A 21,810-nucleotide genomic window follows, 5' to 3' on the forward strand; every position below is an offset into this window, starting at 1 on the left:
CCTGTGGTGGTGGTTTATCAGATCTTCTTCCGGGTGAGCCTCATGTAACACCCAGGTAGCCTACAGAAGAGCATCTGTTCGCAGAAGTGTTTTCACACTCAGGAAGAAGAGAACTGTCCTCCTCCCCATTATATGTCCCTTCTAACCCAGGTTGTGGGCAGTGAGGAAAACAAGGATTAGACTTCCTGCCAAGGGCCGTGCCCCTCCCAGTGAGGAAACCTATTCATTCTTGGTTTAAGAAAGGACATGGCAGTGTGCCTAGTCATTAGATAGGAATAGGAGAAAAGATCAAGGACCATTTACTGCCCCTCTGTGTACAGGTCGGCAGATGGCTGGAATGACAAGCTTTCTATCCAGGTATTAAAGCATTAGTAAGAGTAAGGCTCACGAAGTATTATAAATATAGCAGACATTAAACGTAGGTATTTCGTTTTTTCCACAGTTAACAAAAATATGGCCCAAACTCAGTGTCTGTGTTTAAGATGAACATAACTAAGAGGAACATAAATGAGTTAACACATTTTTAAACTAGAAATTGTGGCATTTTTATTGTCCTTTGAAAAGAATCCTAACTCTTTTGATGATGAAAGTTTCTAGGCGTTATTTTTAAGTAATGCCTTACATTGTTGGAATGCCTTATAGTTTTTAGTCTTATAGGATCTCATTTTATTCTTTTGACAACTCTGTTGGCACTTAACAAGTATTGTTATCCCCAGTTTACAAAAAGGAAAGCAACTCAGAATAGTTAAAGGAGTTTCCCAAGATCATAGTAGTAAGTGGGATTAGCGATTATAACAATCTCTTGACTTCCAGTCTAGGCAAATATTTTTTTTCACTATGCTGTTTCCTTTGTAGTCTAATCTTGAATATTTCTATTATTTTATTGTTAAATTTTTTCTTAATTTAAGTACCATATTAATTTTATTCTTCTACTACCAAAAGTTTTCAAATACTTTTTAAAACACATACAGTTTAGGCAAATAAATTCCTCAAAATTTATTTTTATGATCACTATTTCCTCCCTAAATTCTTCACATCGTTGAACTAAGCTTTCATCATGGAAGACAATACTGCTGCCAACTTTAATGAGAAATGTAAGAGGGACTGTAGTAGCCCCTTAAAATTTTAGAATTTCCAATATGAAAAAAATCAAATCAGTTTTCATCAAACTTTCTAGAAGTAATATATGCTTTTTTGAATTAACTTTTACTTTCTGAAGAATCTTCCCGACTTATGAATAGTGTAAGATTTCAATTTAAAGATCCAGTTTCTTAAAATACACCAGCAAATTATTAGTTTACTACAACAATTCAGTGTTAGTATTTGCAAAATCAAAGCTACTCAGTATTGTGGGCGGTTTGGTACTTTATCTAAATGTTCCACCTTGAGTGAGACTATCTATATTTACAGATAACTATCTAAAAGTGTGAACTCTGACTTAGTAGTAATATCTTGTTGGACAAATGATACCTCTTAAAAGTATTTTGCAGCAAGCCAGGTTTTCTAGGAATCTCTAAGAGAAAAAAATGTAAAACATGAATTTTAGAAAATTACAGTAAAGTATTACTTTTCCTGGGCCTAAGTCACCTAATTTTAAACCATATTTTTGATAGTGAAATATTTTGGGTTCTTAAAGAAAATGAGTTTTCAGATTTTAGTGCACTCAAACCCTTTTCTTACATGTTCTTTGCTAGACATCTTCACTTCCATCCCCGCATGTTTTTCAGCTCTACCACCCAAATTCTTTTATATACTGTTCTATCTCCAATAAGACTAAAAAGACCTGTATGTTTGAGTTTGAAATTTTTAAATTTGGGCACATTTTAAGTTACATTTGTCCCACTTTTCTTTTTTTCTGTGTAATATAAAATACATAGCTGTTCTTATATAACCATATAAATATAAAGTTTCTATGTGTACATTTTAAAATATTAAACATTTCAATCTTTAAAGTAATTTGGGAGGACTTAATAATCAGGATGAGAATTAGATATAGAATGTTGAGAATTTAAGATACATTTGTTGTAAAGAAGGGATTTTAGAATTTTAATAGATGTCAGGGCCATTTCTTAGAATTTAAAAATGTGATTGTACTTATATTATGGAATACTTGAAAAAGGTCTTGATGACAAATTTCATATAATTGCTGTCCTGATACTTTTATAACTTGCTGTTGAAAATAGGAAGCTATGAGAACCAACTTTATGGAAATCATAAAATGTTAAATATTTTTTTCCATTAACTTTGAAATGAAATATTTTGAGAAAAGAAACACTTCAAAATACATCCATTATGAATAATCAGTTTGTTCCTATTTGGTTTTTTTTTCATTACCATTTCTGTTAATATAATTATATTGGGAAAAATCTCCTCAGAAGTCTCATTGAGTAAATATAGTTTACCAAATTTGTCCCTCAATTTCAATTTAAATTTCTATAGATATATTATGTATTTTAGCTATGACACAATTCTATTTTATATTTTTGCCTGTTCATGTGTTAGCACATACAATATGTATTGTAAAGAAATCATTTCATTCTAACAAACTGCTGAAGGGAGATTTTAAATATAGTTAATTATCTATGAAATGTCCTCTGCCTACTTATCGATGAATATATGTACAACTGACAAATTTCATGAAAATAGTATCTATTAGACTAATAAGGAAATTACCTTAAAATACAACACACTGATGATACTGCTAGTATCACTGAAAATTCTTCCAGTAGAAATACAAAAATTACTTATTGATATGAATTATATACTCAAGTCCTTGATTCCCTCATTATTTAATTATGATAGCTGAAAATAACTATACTCTAAAGAAGCATTTGCACTTATTTTTACTGTTGTTTGATTTGTAATGCCCTCATTTTCTCTTACAGGAAGAATTCCAAGGTCCTATTACAGGCCAAAGTAGAGGATTCTTTTTATTCAGGGTATGCACATACTATATTTTTTTTAAAAATCAATCAACATCAACATTGAAAAATACTTTCACTGTGCATTTATTTACATTAACTCATAAGTTTTAATTAAGTTTTGAAGTTTATTTAAAGATATTTGACAGCAAGTGTTACAGTCTGAGATTCACTTCTGTCGCCACCTTATTGCCTTAATATCATGGCATCTCTGATCTCTTCTCTAATCCACTACTCATGTTTGTAAATACCCCAAATGACATTCGCCTATTTCACAGTTTAGTTCCATAACATTTCATGTCGGAAATGTGTATCTGAAAGATGTATTACTCCTTAAGTTCTAATGAAATATTTAGCTAAAGAAATATTAGCCAATGAAATATTTAGCTAAGGAATTACAACTTTATTATAAAGTCTAAGGAGAGCTATATGGTAAGATTTGCATTTCGGAAACTAATTCTAACAATAAATTGGAGGAGAATGGACTGAAAGAAGGAGGAAAATAACAGATATAGATAAGGAAGAAATAATACCACTCATCAGGATCATTAGGCTGCTTTCTATGAAAATTAACTTCTCTCCTTAGTTACATTGATGTGTTTCTCACTTATTATTTTCCAGCCACGCAATGGAAGAAGGTCAGAAGGTTACATTTAAAATGGTATGTGCATCACAATTCAACCCAGTTTGAAAATTTCTGTCATTTTCAGATCTTCACAAGTTAACCTATGCTCAGTTTATTTCTATTATTTGATTGCATGTGTACATTAATATTCTATATAAATACTGCAAATATAGAGGCTGTGAGGACTTCATATGACGGAAAATGCCAGTATTTTAGGGCCAGATTTGCTTTGCCCATGTCGTGCATTCCTCACACTATGTCACAATAGTCATCATCAGTTTTGCAGACACTGACCTAATCATCATTTACTGTGCAAGTAGAATGTGTCAGGGATCATGTTCTTATTTTGGTAATCAGTGTCCATAATAGTGGGCCATAACTTACAGACTGGATGCATTTCTGACTTCCAAATGACCTATATTCAAAGATTCTTTATAAGAGCTGTGATTTACCATTTCCAGAGAAATAAGAAAATGTGGAAAGACATGAAAGCATGACTTCTACTTTGGGACTCTCAGAGTTTCCACCTCAGTGCTGGAGATACAGTAGACACTTAGTAGCTATTGAATGGCCCTACACATTTAATAAATATGTTAATCTTAATATCTTATTAGGCTATGAATTTTAAAATTAAATGCAAATGCACATTGATAAATTTATACCACAGAAATAAAACTATATTCTACTAACTTTATGTAAACGTAAATGCAGATTCTACGCTGAACATATTTTTGCAAATATTTCATTCATATAATTTATCTCAACCCTTTAATACATACATATTTAGCTTAAGAATATAAAATTCTTAATATTTTCTCATAGAAACGAAAATCAGAACACATTATTTCCAACTAAAGAAGATAACACCAAAATTATACAATATCTAGAAAATGAAGATAATGAAAACACTACATGTTAAAACTTGTGGGACTCCGACAAAACCATATTTAGTGGAAAATTTAAGGCTTTAAACACTATCAAGCAAGAAAAAGTGAGTGAATTAGGAATTTGTCATTAAGTTAAAAAGAACAACAAGGTGAACCTCAGGAAAGCAGAGGAAGAAAATTATAAAATGAAAGATGAAATTAATTGATTATAAAATAGTAAAATACAACAATTGGTAAATAAACCAAAAATCTTATTCTTTATAAAAAATGAAATAAACTATCCTAATTTTCCTAGCCTAATCAATGAAAAGAAGAAACCATAAATATACAAAAATACAAATGAAAAGAGGGAAATTAAAACAGATACAGAAGAAATGGGAATCATAAGAGTACTTTTCAAATCTCTGTGCCTATCAGTTTGAAAACCTAGATAAAATGGAGAATATATAATAAAGTAGACGCTACCAAAATTGACCTCAGAAAAAAGAAAAAAAAAAATCTAAGCATACTGATGGCCTTGGAAAAAAATCGAGAATGTTATCTAGAAACTCTCCTGTCAAGAGTACTAGGACAAGAAATTTCAGATTTTTCCAGCTCAGAGAAGGAAGAAAAATTTCAAAATATTTTTATGAAGTCAGCAAATACTAATACCAAAACCTTACAAAGTTAGTATAAGGAAGGAAGCTGTAGGTCAATTCTGTTTATAAATATCAATGCAAACATTTAAAAGAAATAATAGTAAATAGTATTCAGCAATACATTGAAACAATTATATGACCCCATGAAGTGAAATTCATTCCAGCAACTAAGATGGTTCAATATCAGGAAGTCTATGAAAATATTTTCACCATTAAAAGAAAAATTATACAATCAACTCAATACAGGCATACCTCCATTTTATTGCACTTTGCTTTATTGTGCCTCACAGATATTATGTTTTTTACAGTTTGAAGGTTTGTGACAACCCTGTGTTGAGCAGGTCTATCAGTGTCATTTTTCCCAAAAGCATTTGCTCACTTCATGTCTCATTTTGGTAATTCTTAAAATATTTCAAACTTTTCCATTATCATTATATTCGTTATGGTGATCTGTGATCAGTGATCTTTGATATTACGATTGAAATTGTTTTGGGGTGCCATGATCCACGCCCATGTAAGATGGCAAACTTAATTGATAAATGTGTGTGTTCTGACTGCTCCACTGACCAGCCATTCCACGGTCACTCTCCCTCTCGTCAGGCCTCCCTAGTCCCTGAGACACAAAAATATTTAAATTAGGCCAATTAATAATCCTACAATGGCCTCTAAGGTCTCAAGTGAAAGGAAGAGTTACACGGCTCTCATTTTAAATCGAAAGCTAGAAATGATTAAGCTTAGTGAGGAAGGCATGTCAAAAGCCGAGACAGGCCAAAAGCTAGGCCCCTTGTGCCAAACAGCCAAGTTGTGAATGCAAAGAAAAAGTTCTTGAAGGAAATTAAAAGTGCTACTCCAGTGAACACGTGAATAAGAAATTGAAGTAGCCTTATTGCTGATATGGAGAACATTCCAGTGGTCTGGATAAAAGATCAAACCAGCCACAATGTTCCCTTGAGCCAAAGCCTAATCCAGAGCAAGGTCCTAACTCTCTTCAATTCTGTGAAGGCTGAGAGAGTTGAGGAAGCTGCAGAAGAAAAGTTTGAAGCTAGCAGAGGTTGTTTCATGAGGTTCAAGGAAAGAAGCTGTCTTCATAGCATAAAAGTTCAAGTTGAAGCAGTAAGTGCTAATGTAGAAGCTGTAGCAAAATCCAGAAGATCTAGCTAAGATAATTAATGAAGGTGGCTACACTGAACAACAGATTTTCAATGTAGACAAAACCACCTTCTATTGAAAGAAGATGCCATCTAGGACTTTCAAAGCTAGAGAGAAGTCACTGCCCGGTTTCAAAGCTTTGAAGGACAAGCTGACTCTTGTTAGGATCTAGCGCAGCTGGTGACCGTAAGTTGAAGCCAATGCTCACTTACCATTCAGAAAACCCTAGGGCCCTTAAGAATTATGTTGAATCTACTCTGCCTGTGCTCTAAAAATGGAAAAACAAAGGCTAGATGACAGCATATCTTATGCAACAAAGTTTATTGACTATTTTAAGCCCAGTATCGAGACCTACTGCTCAGAAAAAAAGATTCCTTTCAAAATATTACTGCTCATTGACAATGCATCTGGTCACCCAGGCACTCTGATGGAGATGTACAGCGAGATTGTTTTCAAGCCTCCTAACACAACATCCCATGGATCAAGGAATAATTTCTTCAAGTCTTATTATTTAAGAAATGCATTGTGTAAGGTGATAGCTACCATAGATAGTGATTCCTCCAGTGGATCTAGGCAAAGTATAATAAATTGAAAACCTTTTGGAAAGGGTTCATCATTCTAGATACCATTAAGAATATTTTTGATTCATAGGAAGAGGTTAAAATAACAGGAGTTTGGAAGAGCTGATTCTAAACCTCATGGATGACTTTGAGGGTTCAAGACTTCAGTGGAGGAAGTAACTACAGATGTGAATTGCTATAATCTCATGATAAAACTTTAACAGATGAGCAGTTGCTTCTTATGGCTGAGCAAAGAAAGTGGTTTCTTGAGACGGAATCTACACCCAGTGAAGACGCTGTAAAAATTGTTGAAATGACAGCAATTTCAATGACAGGGATTTAGAATATTACATAAACTTAGTTGATAAAGCAGCAGCAGGGGGACTTCCCTGGGGGTCCAGTGGTTAAGACTCCACGCTTCCACTGCAGGGAGTGCAGGTCCGATCCGGTGCGGAACTAAGATCCCGCATGCCGCTCGGCGCAGCCAAAAAGAAAAACAAAGCAGCAGCAGCAGCAGCAGGGTTTGAGAGGATTGACTCCAATTTTGAAAGAAGTTTTACTATGAGTAAAATGCCATCAAACAGCATTGCATGCTATCAGAGAAATTGTCCCTGAAAGGAAGAGTCAATCGATGTGGCAGACTTCATTGTTGTCTTATTTTAAGAAATTGTCACCGTCACCCCAGCCTTCAGCGACTAATACCCTGATCCCTCAGCAGCCATTAACATCTAGGCAAGACCCTCCACCAGCAAAGAGATTACGAATCTCTGAAGGCTCAGTTGATGGTTAGCAATTTTTAGCAATAAAGTATTTTTAAATTGAGGTATGTGCATTTGTCTTTTTAGACATAAAGCTACTGTGCACTTAATAAACTATTGTATAGTGTAAACATAACTTTTATATGCAACAGGAGACTAAAAAATTTGTATGACTTGCTTTATTGAGATATTCGCTGGAACTGAACCTGCAGTATCTCTGAGGTATGCCTGTAGACGCTTTTGGTAAAGTTCCATGTCAATTTCTGATGTTTTCAAAGAAGATCCTGTAGAAAGAGATGAATCTTTATTAACAATATTTATATAATGGTCTGAAACAAAGTCAGTAGAAGGCTTGATAGTAAAACATTTTGGAGTATTTCTATTAACATCAGAAACAAAACAAGGATGCTGTGTTCTCTTTTATTTCATGTAGTTCTTATGCATTAGCCAACTCAGACAAGAAAGAAATAAAAGATACAAATATTGGAAAAGTGAAGAAAAAATTTTATGTTCTCATGGGGCATAATTATGAACTTGAATTTTCAAACTATATTTGGTATTAACTCATGTTTCAACAAAGGCTTGTTATGTTCGCATCAAGAATATGAGCAGGGCTTCACTGGTGGCTCAGTGGTTAAGAATCCGCCTGCCAATGCAGGGGACACGGGTTCGAGCCCTGGTCCAGTAAGATCCCACATGCTGCAGAGCAACTAAGCCCGTGAGTCACAATTACTGAGCCTGTGCTCTAGAGCCCATAAGCCACAACTACTGAAGCCTGCATGCCACAACTACTGAAGCCCGCGTGCCTAGAGCCCATGGTCCGCAATAAGAGAAGCCACCACAGTGAGAAGCCCGTGCACCACAACGAAGAGTAGCCCCTGCTCACCACAACTAGAGAAAGACCACGTGCAGCAACAAAGACCCAACGCAGCCAAAAATAAATAAATAAATAAATTAAATTTATTAAAAAAAAAGAATATGAGCAATCATATTTCTGATTTTTTCTTGTTTCAAGGAACTAAGAACAAAAAGTTAATGGAAAAGAACTGTATTTTATAATATTACAAATGTTGAGGCATTTTATAAAATGTGAACAAAAAATAGTTTAATACTAAATGGAAAAAATGTCTGATTTTAACACTAAACTAAGTGTTAGAGTGCTCATAAATGTGAAATGGAATTTAATCCATGATTTGATCAAGTTAGCAAAAAATTCTCTCTGAAACTGAGAAAAATAGCTTTATTTGGATTGTTTCCAAGATTAGGGCCCACATATACTAATTCACTCAGGATTTCATTTTATCTTGTCAATAGAGAAACACTTCAATAATAATTTTTCTTTGTTTTTCTCATCTGATTATCTGAGATCTTACTCTGTCCTGATGACTTATATTTATTTAGACTATGGTTAGATATAAAATAGGATGATTTAGTCACAAATACATGAGGAATAACTGCAACATATTCATAAAACTTATTGGCATCAATGAGCTTTAGGAAACTACTTTTATACAGTTAAATAATTTTTGTAAAACTTTGGAAAATAGTGGCATACAGAATAAGCATTTCCTCAGAGAGATATTAAACGATAATTAAAAATATGCAGATTGAAGAATAGCTGAGAAATATCTCAGATGTCAATTTTATCATACATGACAAAATATTTATAGAAATGTCTATATATAAAGGAAGTGTATATAGACTTGTATATATGCTCATTATATACATACATTCATATACCCATTTATACTTGAATCTAAATTCAATTTTTTTTTAACAGAATGCCAACTATTTTCTGCAGAAACAACGCTATGGAATACAAGATGTACTGACATTTTGTTTTCTTCTGAAAAACAATCCTTGCTAAGTTTAACATGTTTGAGAATCCCTGTGTTGTAAGCATTCTCAGTAAAAGTCGATTGAGATTGTAAATGTTTAATTTGTTGAAAATTAAAGAAGCATCTTAAAATATTTTTTCTTAGTGTTGTAATGATAGATAGTGTATAATAAAGCTGTGAATAATTATGTTCCTTAGATCCTTGAGGCTGTTGATGGTACTCATATACAATGCTCTTTTGATATTTTTATTAAAGGTAGTTAGTAGAGCTGAGTTTTAATGAGCGATTTTCGTTTATTCTATTTGGATTTCGTCAGTGACAAAATCACCAGCTCTTACAAAATAGCAGAATGCCAAATAGCTAACAATCTTAGAACGTGAATACCAACTAAAACTATACTAGTTGGAGGATTTGGCCATGATCCATCCAATAGTCCAATAAGCAAGTTCTGATATATACACTGTAAAATAGATGTCTTATTGCTACTAACATAACAGGAGGCCAGCTTTTTCTACCAAGTAGTAGTATTAAGTTTATCTTTTTTTTTTTTATTGGAGTATAGTTGATTTACAATGTTGTGTTAGTTTCTGCTGTACAGCAAAGTGAGTCAGTTATACATATACATATATCCACTCTCTTTTAGATTCTTACCCCATAGAGGTCATTACAGAGTATTGAGTAGAGTTCCCTATGCTATACAATAGATTCTTATTAGTTATCTAGTTGTTTCACCCTGCAGCATCTGAAAGGCAACCAGCCTTGTCCAGAAAGAATGCAGTCTTACTAGTAGAGAATCATGAACACAGTGGGTGAACTTTTTACATCAAATCAGTGTCTAGTGGGCACAATTAACCTCATATGGATGTTGAGATTCTCTCCCTTCAGGTTCCCCTGGGTTTTCCCTTCAGATTCCCCTGGATTTTCCCTTCTGACCTGGCCTCTTGGATAACCGCCTACTCTACCAGCCGGTTGCTGGCTGATTAGAGAAGGCTGGCTCTCTGTGTGGGTAGGATTAGTTCTTACATTCTTCAGAGTATCTAACAAGCCTTTGTCTTACTAATGATGACCACTGATTATAGCTTAAATTATGCCTTTTTCTAACAGAGTCCCTGAATTTCACTTCTTGTCAACCCACGTGAAGAACATGAGAAAGAAGGAGCAGAAGAGAACAAAAAGTATCTTCTTTAAAAAATGAATTGCCTTGATGAGATGCGGACTTGAGACAGAGAATGTTGCCAGAGCTGCTCCAGGTCTTTGCTCAAAACCTGCCAACCCCCACTTTTAGCAAGAGTTAACATAAATCTTTAAAGGGTCCAGAAATAAAAAAGGAAGCTACAAACAAACAAAAACCAGATGGAACCAGCTAGGACCAAGATGGTGACAGATCTGACCTCCAACAGACCCTGAATCTCATTATATGCTGATTTTACTACATTAGCATATTAAATGACATGCCTACTGGTGGCCAAGACTGGATATTAAGGACCAAAAAAGGATAAAAAGGGGTGGCACTCCATTCCCTTGGAAGAAACTCTGCCTCTTCCCCAGTAGACTAATGCATATGCCTCCCCATCATTAACCTCACTCCTCCTCCCTTTGTCTTTACTCTTTAAAATTAAAGCCCTCTGGACACGTGGGCAAGAAGTGGATCTGTGAACTTAGTTCCTGCTTCTCCATTCTTTGGCCACTGAATAAAGCTTGTGCTGTGTTGATCTCAGCTTTGGCTTCGTTATTTGGCTGCTCGAACGTGAATGGAAAAAGAACCCTCCCCCTGCCAAGGCAGAGAGCCATTGCCCAGCTAGGGGCTGAGCAGGGTCCATAGGACTTAATTCGGTAACAAAAGGGCTCTAAAGCTCTAAATGTATAGGCAGTGTTAGCTAGTGCTATGCACAGTAATTCAGCTAGCCTGGATTTTAGATTGTCAAAATAAGAAAGGGAGTTGACTGCTAATTCAAGCAGCAGCTCCCAGGGCCTGTTGGAAATCTAGAGAGACTTAGGCCACTTACATTTTGGGGGGTTCCCCTGATATTAAAAAGAAGACAGAGAAGAAGGAGAAAGAGGAGGAGGAGAAGGGGAATGAGGGAGGAAGGGGGGAGGGGAGAGGAGGAGGAGGGGAATGAGAAAAAGAAGAAAACAAAACATGGTTACAAAAACAGTGTGATGTTTTAAAATATTTTATATTTAATATTAATATTTTACACACAAATAAAACAAAACATATAGGCTGTTAGGAATGTACGATTTGTATTAACTGGGCACTACAGATGGAGTAGTCCAATGCTGAGCCCGAGTTTAAAACTGTGTCACTAAAAACATTTTTTCTTCTTTTCCAACTCTTTTCGCATCTTTGTGACCATGGGTATAACCTTATTTGGCAATAACATCATATGTTTTCCTCATGTTCCTGGCAGCTCCCAGTAAACATCCTTTCCTTCATCTAAACACCAAGGAACCAAACTGTCTAGGTTTCCTACCTAAAGTCTGAGCTCCTGTCTCCTAAGGCAATGGGTTTTTAAGGTGGCGGCAGAGAGCCATTTGAGAATCTGATGAAAGCTCTGGTCCTTAAATACCCCCCAAAACTTACACATACAACACAATTATGTGTGCATCGAGGGCTGGGGCTAGGCACCCCCTGAAGTCCATCCAAATATAGGCTATGGGTTCCACGTTAAGAACTTCTACTCTGAAGAGTTCTCTCCCCAGGATTTTGTTACTTCTCCATGAAGACAGGACTCAGGGATTGAAGGGTGCCGGAGGCACGGAAACAACGCGTGATTTTGGAGGTGGTGGAGGGAAGGGTGGGAGGAATGCTGGCACCAGTTATCATGAACGAAAGAGGCGCTGCTTGGGATAAATGCCCAAGTCCAGGTGCGTCAGTACCCACAGCCACTTCCTAGGCCACGCCTCCGCGTTGCCTGGCAACAGAGCTGCGCCAGGCGCACGTGCGTCAGAGGCCCTTGTTCTCCCGTCTCCCTCCCCGTGGGCAGTGGGAATAGCTAGGACCTCGGCGGGCTCCCTTGTGGCTTCGAGGGGACGTCGGAGCCAGGAGTCCCCGCCAGGAGTTAGACGACACCGGCGTGTGAGGGGCGAGGCGGAACACCATGCAGGTGGGAGTCGCGGCTTCCGGGGAACCTGGACACCCCAGCGGGGTCCCTGGCTGGGCCTGAGGCTGAGCGCGATGGGGAGGGCGGCCTACCGGGGTTAGGTTCTAACATTTGTTTTCAGTGAGAGCTGAATTTTGCTTGCGTCTCTGTCACGATTGGAGAGAAATTCAAATTACCTCTAGGAGAACGCCGTTTTTTCAACACTCAAGAAAGGCTTCCGCTTGTCGCTGGAGGAAGCCTTTGGATTGCGTTTCACACCTATATCCTGGAAATCTTACTGCTGCACTATTTCTGACTTAAGAAATAGACCATCAGCTTTAGCCCAAGTGTAATTAAAGTATCCTGCCCCACTACATTTTAAAAAGGTCAGAGAGGAAACCCTAATAGTCGCATCTGTCTTGAGAAAGACCAGCTGTCCCTGGAGTTTCTCCTACCTGATCACAAAAACTCTGTTAAACTTCCATTAATTCGTAAGAAGGTTGCTCCTCTATCTAAAGCTGCATTATTAAGCAGAAGGCTGTGCTTTTATTTCCTTTTTTTAATCAGAGTAAAATTCTCATTTCCAACTTCAGAAAAGCTTCTTCCCACCTGCTATCCCAGATTAAAACCACTGTGATTTTTCTAGTTTTACATATTTAATTTTGGAAATCGTTTATGCTGTATAATTTGTTAGGATATTTTGAACACAAATTACATATAATTTTAAAGGGTATTCCTTTTGTGTTAATAATAGATTCCTAGCAAGTGCATTTTATTCACTATGTAAAAACATTGCAAATTTGTCCTGATTTTTGTCTGCTCTTCAAGAAATAGGCTGAAATGTAATTGAGAGTAGAGACGACAGCATATTAATCTTTGTTCATTTATTTATTCACTGATTTATTCAATAGCCACTTATTCAGTGCTTATGTGTAGTTGTGGACTTGTTCTAAAAGAGCTTACTGTGGGGGAATAAGAGAGAGTCAGATATAACTGTGTCATGATAAATGCCATAATACCTTTATCAAATAGATTGCGATGCCTATTTCTATTTCTCTTATTACAATTTCATAGATAATTTCTAAAGGTAAAGGGAAGATCAGAGTATAGAGCATTTACTATTAAATCCCATTGCAACTAACTCCCAGATCAGTTAAGGAAGAGCAGTCACGGAGAGGTATGAATAAAACCATAAGTATGTGATATCATGAATATCAAGAAAGAGTGTTTTAACGAAAAGAATGACAAACTCTCCCCAGTTCTGCCTGAGATATCAAATACAATGAAAATCCATTGAAAATAACAACATGGAGCTCATAGGTGACCTTAGAACAGTTTTGAAAGGAGTATTGGAGGTAGAAGCCAAATTTGGAGTAGGTCAAAGAATGAATGGGAGATGGAAGTGGTTACAGCATATATAGACAATTATTTTAAGAAGTTTGAGTAGGAAGGAGAAAAGAGAGATAGGGTGGTAGGGGGTGCAAAGTGCAGGGAGGGTTTTTTAAAAAGGTGACTGCTGGATTTTCTGATAATAGAGGGCTCAGTTATTTGGACCAACTCTCCTGCTGAATAATGCTGGCTAGAATGTAAAACCTATCTCCTTAAAAGCATCAGAGATAACATGATAGTAAATGATGAGACCAAAATCAAAGGGAAAGTGGAAAAGCAGGTGAATGGATTTCCAGAGCTTTAAAGCCAGTTTTACCACAAGGCCATCTTAGCAATCTGCAGTTCGTTCCTGGGTGTAATCACAGGGTGACGAGGAATCAAAGGGTATGGTCCATGGAAGCATGGGAAACTAATAGGAGTATGAACCAGAGATAAACCCATGTCTAGGAGAATTCAGGGAAGGTCGTCTTGATGCCTAGTGGAGCAGGAGAGAAAAAGAAAAGCAATAAAACCTATCCCCAAGAAGTTGTGGCTCAAGAGAGCTCTCACATAGATTGCAACCTAAGGCATATTGTCTGGGTGATCCAACAAACTTCAAACTGTGAATTTGATATAAATTAGTTATATGGGGCTTCCCTGGTGACGCAGTGGTTGAGAATCTGCCTGCTAATGCAGGGGACACGGGTTCGAGCCCTGGTCTGGGAAGATCCCACATGCTGCGGAGCAACTAGGCCCATGAGCCACAACTACTGAGCCTGCGCGTCTGGAGCCTGTGCTCTGCAACAAGAGAGGCCACGATAGTGAGAGGCCCGTGCACCGCGATGAAGAGTGGCCCCTGCTTGCCACAACTAGAGAAAGTCCTAGCACAGAAACGAAGACCCAACATAGCAATTAATCAATCAATAAAAAATAAATCTTTAAAAAAAAAATTAGTTATATACTAATTAGTGCTTGTAAATACCTGGAAGAAATAGCAAATCCTCGTGCAGGAAGACATCTTTATGTTAGAATTCATGGAGATAAGTTTTCAAGGACATCAAGCAGAAATCAGTCAAAAGTGACCAAGCACACAAGGGAACAGGGCACTATGAGCATGAACCAACAAAAACAGACTTGCAGAGACTTCAGTTATCTGAATGATCAGAAACAGGTATAAAATAACTATGCTTATTATGTTTAAAAAAACAAAAGACCAAATTGAAATTATCTTCAAAGAGTAGGAGACTATAAAAAGTGACCATAAAATTTGATGAAGACATTTCTATACACTACAATGAATAATAAGAAAGGAAATTAAGAAAAAAATTCCATGTATAATTGCATCAAAAAGAATAAAATACTCAGGAATAAACATAAACAAGGAGGCAAAAGACTTGTACGCTGAAAACTACAAAGCATTGCTGATAGGATCAGTGTCCTTATAAGAAGAGGAAGAGACACTAGAGCATGCTCTCTCTCTTTGCACACACACAGAGGAAAGGCTATGTGAGCACACAACAAGAAGGTGGCCTCCTGCAAGCTAGGAGAAGAGTTCTCACCAGTAGCAGCCCTGCTGGCACCTTGATTTTAGACTTCCAGCCTCCAGAATTGTGAGAAAATAAATTTCTATTTAAGTCACCTGGTCTGTGATATTCTGTTATGGAATCCCAAGCAGACTAACACAGGCTCTTCTGCCATCTGCAATCTGCTGTAAAGCCCATTCAGTGAATTTTTTATTTCAGTTATTGATCTTTTCAGTTCAAGAATTTCCATTTGCTTGAGTGTCCTCAAAACATGGCAACTGGTTTCCCCCCAGAGCAAGTGATGAGAGAGACTGAGAGGAAAAAGCAGCAGCAGTGCCTTTTGTGACTTAGTCTTAGAAATCACATAGTGTCACTTCTATCATATTTTCAGTTTATTAGAAATGAGACAGCAGGTTCAGCGTATACTCAGTGGAAGTGGGTTAAGCTTCAACTCTCAAAAAAGGTGCATGAAAGAATTTGTGAACATATTTTAAAATTAACACAATAGTTTAAAAAGAAGATTAGATGTAGTTGAGGGCGTTTTACAATCATATGGCATGGGGTGGCAGAAAACTACCATTTTAATACAGATGTTGGAGGGCAAAGTCCTGGGCTGGTAGAGTGGTGGGAGAATCATGAGGAAGTCTCAGAAAGGAAAATAACACAGAAGGGATGATCCTTAAATTCTGCGTATAAAATCCACACAAATTCTTATTTGTCAGCCAAACTCCATATGTATATAGGAGACCCCAAGGTGCCTGGCAAAAAGCAGCCACTAGAAGGTCAAAGAACTGAAGTGATCTGAGGTTTTGGCTGCTGCCCATTTCAATTGAAGTAGTTTGGTGTTTGAGTCCAACCAAGTTAACTGCCTTCAAGTATGAAAATCAACATACTTTAGAGGAACATAAAAAATCATAAATTTCTATGATGTATCTTCCTGAATGTCTAGTATGCAATAAAAATTATATAAGCAAAAAGAAAAAAATGAAAAGCCATATTCAAAATGTGACTCATATTCAAAAGCAAAGCAACCAATGGAAACAAATCCTGAGACTATCCAGATGTTGATATTAGCAAAAGAAGACTTTAAAGCAGCTATTATAAATATATTCAAGGACTTAAAGGAAAATGAATTAACAGTTGGAGAATCATAACAGAGAAATAGAAACAGTAATAAAGCAAATGGAAATTCTTGAACTGAAAAGATCAACAACTGAAATAAAAAATTCACTGAATGGGCTTTACAGCAGATTGCAGATGGCAGAAGAGTCAGGGAACTTGGATTCATCAATAGAAAGTGTCCAACTTTAAGAACAGAGAGAAAAATATTAAAAGTGAATAGAGATTCAGTGAACTGAAGGGACATTGTTAAATTGGTTAACATACATCTAACTGTAATACATGGTTAACATACGTATAACATCCTGTCAAAAATCCTAGAAGGAGAGGAAAGACGGGGTGGGGGGGCAGGAAAAAATTAAAAGGATGATGGATAAAATTGTCCAGAGTTTGAGGGAAGACATAAACTTAACAATCTAAGAAGTTCAGGGAACTCCAAACAGGGTAAATACAAATAAAACCACACCAAGCACATAGACACACTTCTGAAATCAAAAGATAAAATCTTGAAAACATCCAGAGAAAAGACATAATATAAAGATGTGTATGTTACGTATATACAGGAGAACAGCAATATGATTGACAGCTGACTTCTCATCAGAAACATTGGAGGCCAGAAGGCTTTTAAAATGCTTTAAATGCTGGAGGGGAAACTTTCAAACCAAAATTCTATATCCAGCTAAACTATCCATCAAAAAAACTGGGAAAAAATAGACATTTTCAGAAATATGAAAACTGAGAGAATTAGGTTCCAACAGACCTGAAGGGTAAGAAATGCAAGGAAGTTTCTTCAGACGGAAAGGAAATTACATCAGGTGGAAAACTGGATCTAAAAGTAAGTGTGAAGAGCACCTTAAATGGTAAATATGTGGGTAAATTCTAAAAACTAAATATATTTATTCTCTTAATTTTCTTAAAAGACATAATTGTTTATGGTAGAAATCATAACATTGTATTATAGGGGTTCAAATATATTGTAAATGTTAATATATATAACAGCAGTAAGACAAAGGATGGGATAGTGGTAAATGGAACTATACTAAGTGAGGTTCCCATATTTTATGTAAAATACTACAATATTAACTGTAATATGTTAAAGATACCATTATAATTTCTAGAACAATTATTAAGGCAATAATGCAAAGATGTATACCTAAAAGGCCAGTTGCAAAGAACATAATTCTAGAAAATATTTAATCGAAAGAAGGCAAAAAAGGAACAGAGGAACAAAAAAGCAAACAATACTAATTAAAAACAGGAAAATAGTAGCTCTACATCTAATATTAACAATTATATTAATTTGCTGTACAGCAGAAACTAACACAACACTGTAAAGCAACTATACTCCAATAAAAATTTAAAAGACAATTATAGTAAGTGTAAATGGAATAAACACTTAAATTAAAAAGTAGAGATTATCAGAATAGTTTAAAAAGCAATACATAGCTACATATTGCTAAAAGAGACACACTTTAAATACAAAGAAACAGATGGGTTAAAATAAAAGGATTGAAAAAGACATGTTATTTAAACAGTACTTAGGAATAAGGGGTATAAACTATATTAGTAACAAACAAAATAGACATTAGGATGAGGATTACTGCTAGAAATTAAAAGGAACATTTTATAATGATAGGAGAAATTCATCAGGAAAATATCATAAATATAGCTGTGTATTTGCATTATCAAGCTTCAAACACATAAAGCAAAAACTGACGGAGAAATAGACAAATCCACAGTCATAACTAGAGATTTTAACACCCCTCCTCCTAGTAATTGATAGAACAAGTAGATATAGAAATCACAGAATAGAAGATCTGAACAAATCTGTCAACAGTCTATTGATTTGTGGAGAAAAAAGCCCATCAGTGGCAAAATACACATTCTTTTCACACTATGTAGAACATTCACTAAGATATGCCATATGCTGGGTCATAAAACAAGTAAATGCATTTCAAAAAATCAAAATCTTAACAAAGTATGTTTTCCGACCATGCAGAAGTAACTTAGAAATTATTAATAAGATACCTAGGAAAGTCCAAAATATTTGAAAATTAAGCAGTATCCTTCCAAGTAAAAATGTCAGCAAAAAATCATAAGATTAGAAATATTTTTAACTGAATAATAATAAAAATACAGCATACCAAAACTTGTAGGATGCAGCTAAAGAATTTGTTAAAGGAAAATTTGTAGCTTTAAGTGGTTATAATTAGAAAAGAACTCCAATAAAGATGTTAAAAAAATTTTTTTAATTAAAAAAAAAAGTTCTATGTGTGCTTGAAAAGAAAAAAAAAAAAAAAAAAAGAAAGGTTTATAGTTTGATCTAAGCTTCCACCCTAAAGTAGAAAAAAATATGAGCAAAACACAATAGAGAGGCTTCTCTTTTTAAATATTTGTATTATCTGTCAGGAGTTCTCCTTTTTCATTTTTAATACTGGTGATGTCTTCTCACTTTTTTTCTTTATCAGTCTTGGCAAGTGTTTATTTTATTAGTCTTCTCTAAGACCCAATTTTTGGCCTTGTTAACCCACTCTATTATATATTTGATTCTTATTTCATTAATTTCTATTTTCATCTTTATTATTTCCTTCCTTCTACCTTTGGTTTATTTTGATGTTCTTTTCCCAGCTTTTTAGGTTGCATGCTTGTATATTAATTTGTAAGCCTTTTCCATTTTCTAATATGTTACATTCAGGGTGTAAAATTCCTTTCATGAACTGCTCTCGTTGCAGCCCACATATTTTTGATACGTGGCTTTATTATCATTCAATTCCTAATGCTTTTAAATTTCCATTGTGATTTCTTCTTTGACCCTTTGGTCATTTAGAATTTTTTTTTAATTCCAAATATATGATGATCTCCTAGTTATCATTTTCTTATTGATTTCTGTCTTTGGTCACTGTGCTCGAATCTGTGCACCTTTATTCAATTTCTCAGCCTCTTGGCCTCTTTCAGAATTGGTAGTTGATTGAAGGGGAGTGGACCCAAACATAGAGCTTCTTTCTCTGGGTCTCCTTCTCATCCAGGATTTTCTTACCGTAATTCTCTTCACTGCTTTGTTGATTCTCCAGTGCCTTCAAATTAATTTTCATCTATTTTGTCCAGTTTTACTAGCTGTTCTCAGTAAGAGGCTTGATCAAATTATCTAGTCTGCCATTATCAAGTGCAGAACTCCTGCTGATGGTGACTTAATTGTTTTAAGACATATAGAAAGAATGGAGATCAGAAGATTTTGTGGATAGAGAGACCAGTTAAAGACCAGTGTGAATAAAAAACCGAAACTTTGCCCAAAGAATAGGATGAAGAGGAGAAATAAGATGATACTTGTATTAGTTATCCATTGTTGCATAACAAATCACCACAAACTTGGTGACTTAAAATAACACATTTATTATCTCAGAGTTTTTATGGGTCAAGGATCCAGGCATTGCTTAGCTGGGCCATCTGCTTCAGAGTCTCCAACAAGGTTGCAATTAAAGTGTCAGCTAGAGCTGGGGTTGAATCTGAAGGTACAACAGAGTACATCTGAAGGATCCCCTTCTAAGTTTATTTGCATGGTAGTTGGCAGAATTCAGTTCTTTTGGAGCTATTTGACTGAGGATCTCAGTGTCTAGCTGATTGCTGAATACATTTTCCTTGTCACAGAGTTCTCTCCATGGGGGACCTCACAGTATGACAGCTTGCTTTATCAAAGCCAGCAAGTGTGAGATAATGTTGGCAAGATGGAAGTTACGATCTTATGGAATGAAATCAAAGAAATTATATTCCTTTACCTTTGCCATATTCTATTGATTAGAAGCATGCCATGGTTCCCACCCATAATCAAGGAGAGGGGATTATGCAGGATGTGAATACCCGGAGGTGGAGCTCATTCAAGGCTATCTTTTACTTTGTTTGCAGCAGTATTTACTCATGTATATAATTAAGTTCTCCTTTTCTCTGAAAACCTCAGAGAAAAGGTACAGCAGACTAGAAAGACAATATAGTTGATATGTGACAGACAATTACAGGAAGAGCAGCAAATAAAACATCAAAGCCTAAGTAACATGGAAAACAAGGTTACATTTCAAAGAAAGAAATTATGGTTAGACAAAAATTGAACTATGAAAAGATCCTAACCTCTTCTAAGATTTAACTTGGGAGTAAGAATTCCATGAAGCTATATAGCTGAAAAGAAGCAAGTCCACCTTGAGGTCTTCAATGCTTATGTAGAAAAAGAAAACAGTATTTTGCATGATGTGAATTGGTTTTGCCTATTATAGTCTTCAGAGAATTTTCCATGACTTACAAGTTTCTTCATTAACATTTGATATATGTTTTTTAGATTTATTTTTCATTAAACATCTCAGTGTAACTTTGAGGGTGGAGGATGTATTCTTTTTATCAAAGTATGTAGTTGCATTACGGAACTGGGAAATGGGAAAAAAGTAGGCCATTTTGTTGTATTCTTTGAAACTAATTTTCTAGTTTACCTGTAGAGTTCATGAACAATTACATGGTTGGAAATCGATTTTACATATATTAAAATGCACAACTGTGCTAATAGAGTTTTTATTTTTTTTATATAGGATCCAAATGAAGATACAGAATGGAATGAAATTTTAAGAGATTTTGGCATTCTTCCTCCAAAAGAAGAGCCAAAAGATGAAATTGAAGAAATGGTTTTACGTTTACAGAAAGAAGCAATGGGTATAGTTGTGCATTTGGTGGGCTGGGTGAAGGGAATAATAGAGTTATGACAGTGATCATGTATTTCATGAATTTAGAGGGAGAGAGGACATTAGAAATAATTTAATATAAATCCCACTCATACTTTTTTTTTTTTTTTTTAAAGAAAGGTAGAGAAGGTTTTTGAGGGCTGTAATTTTTTTTAAGCCGGATTTTTTTTTAATTAATTAATTTATTTATATTTATTTTTGGCTGTGTTGGGTCTTCATTTCTGTGCGAGGGCTTTCTCCAGTTGCGGCGAGCGGGGGCCACTCTTCATCGCGGTGCGCGGGCCTCTCACCGTCGCGGCCTCTCCCGTTGCGGAGCACAGGCTCCAGACGTGCAGGCTCAGTAGTTTTGGCTCACGGGCTTAGTCGCTCCGCGGCATGTGGGATCTTCCCAGACCAGGGCTCGAACCCGTGTGCCCTGCATTGGCAGGCAGATTCCCAACCACTGCGCCACCAGGGAAGCCCCCACTCATACTTTTGAAATTAGGATGCTGACACCTAAAATTTATAATTCATGTGTTGAAAGTTACATGCTAGTTAATATCAGAGCTGAAATGCCCTGGTATCTAAGCTAGTGAGCTTTTTTTTCTCTATCATATTTCTCTACCTTGTGATTACTTTCTATT

At 35.8% G+C, this 21,810-nt stretch overlaps 2 protein-coding genes across 2 annotated transcripts in view; both read left to right on the forward strand.

Annotated features, from left to right (window-relative positions):
* The window catches only part of NMU (neuromedin U), a 37,713-nt gene extending 26,620 nt beyond the window's left edge, over window positions 1-11,093 (forward strand). Inside the window, exons 8-10 of the mRNA XM_068542906.1 lie at window positions 2,886-2,939; window positions 3,543-3,582; window positions 10,481-11,093. Of these exons, the coding sequence (XP_068399007.1) occupies window positions 2,886-2,939; window positions 3,543-3,578 (90 nt within the window). The 3' untranslated portion in view covers window positions 3,579-3,582; window positions 10,481-11,093. The remainder of the gene's footprint in view (window positions 1-2,885; window positions 2,940-3,542; window positions 3,583-10,480) is intronic.
* Window positions 11,094-12,354: 1,261 nt separating this feature from the next.
* The window catches only part of PDCL2 (phosducin like 2), a 42,351-nt gene continuing 32,895 nt past the window's right edge, over window positions 12,355-21,810 (forward strand). Inside the window, exons 1-2 of the mRNA XM_068542925.1 lie at window positions 12,355-12,483; window positions 21,038-21,158. Coding sequence (XP_068399026.1) covers window positions 12,478-12,483; window positions 21,038-21,158 — 127 coding nt within the window. The 5' untranslated portion in view covers window positions 12,355-12,477. The remainder of the gene's footprint in view (window positions 12,484-21,037; window positions 21,159-21,810) is intronic.

The sequence above is a fragment of the Eschrichtius robustus genome, chromosome 4, assembly GCF_028021215.1.
Source record: "Eschrichtius robustus isolate mEscRob2 chromosome 4, mEscRob2.pri, whole genome shotgun sequence".
Lineage (NCBI taxonomy): Eukaryota > Metazoa > Chordata > Mammalia > Artiodactyla > Eschrichtiidae > Eschrichtius > Eschrichtius robustus.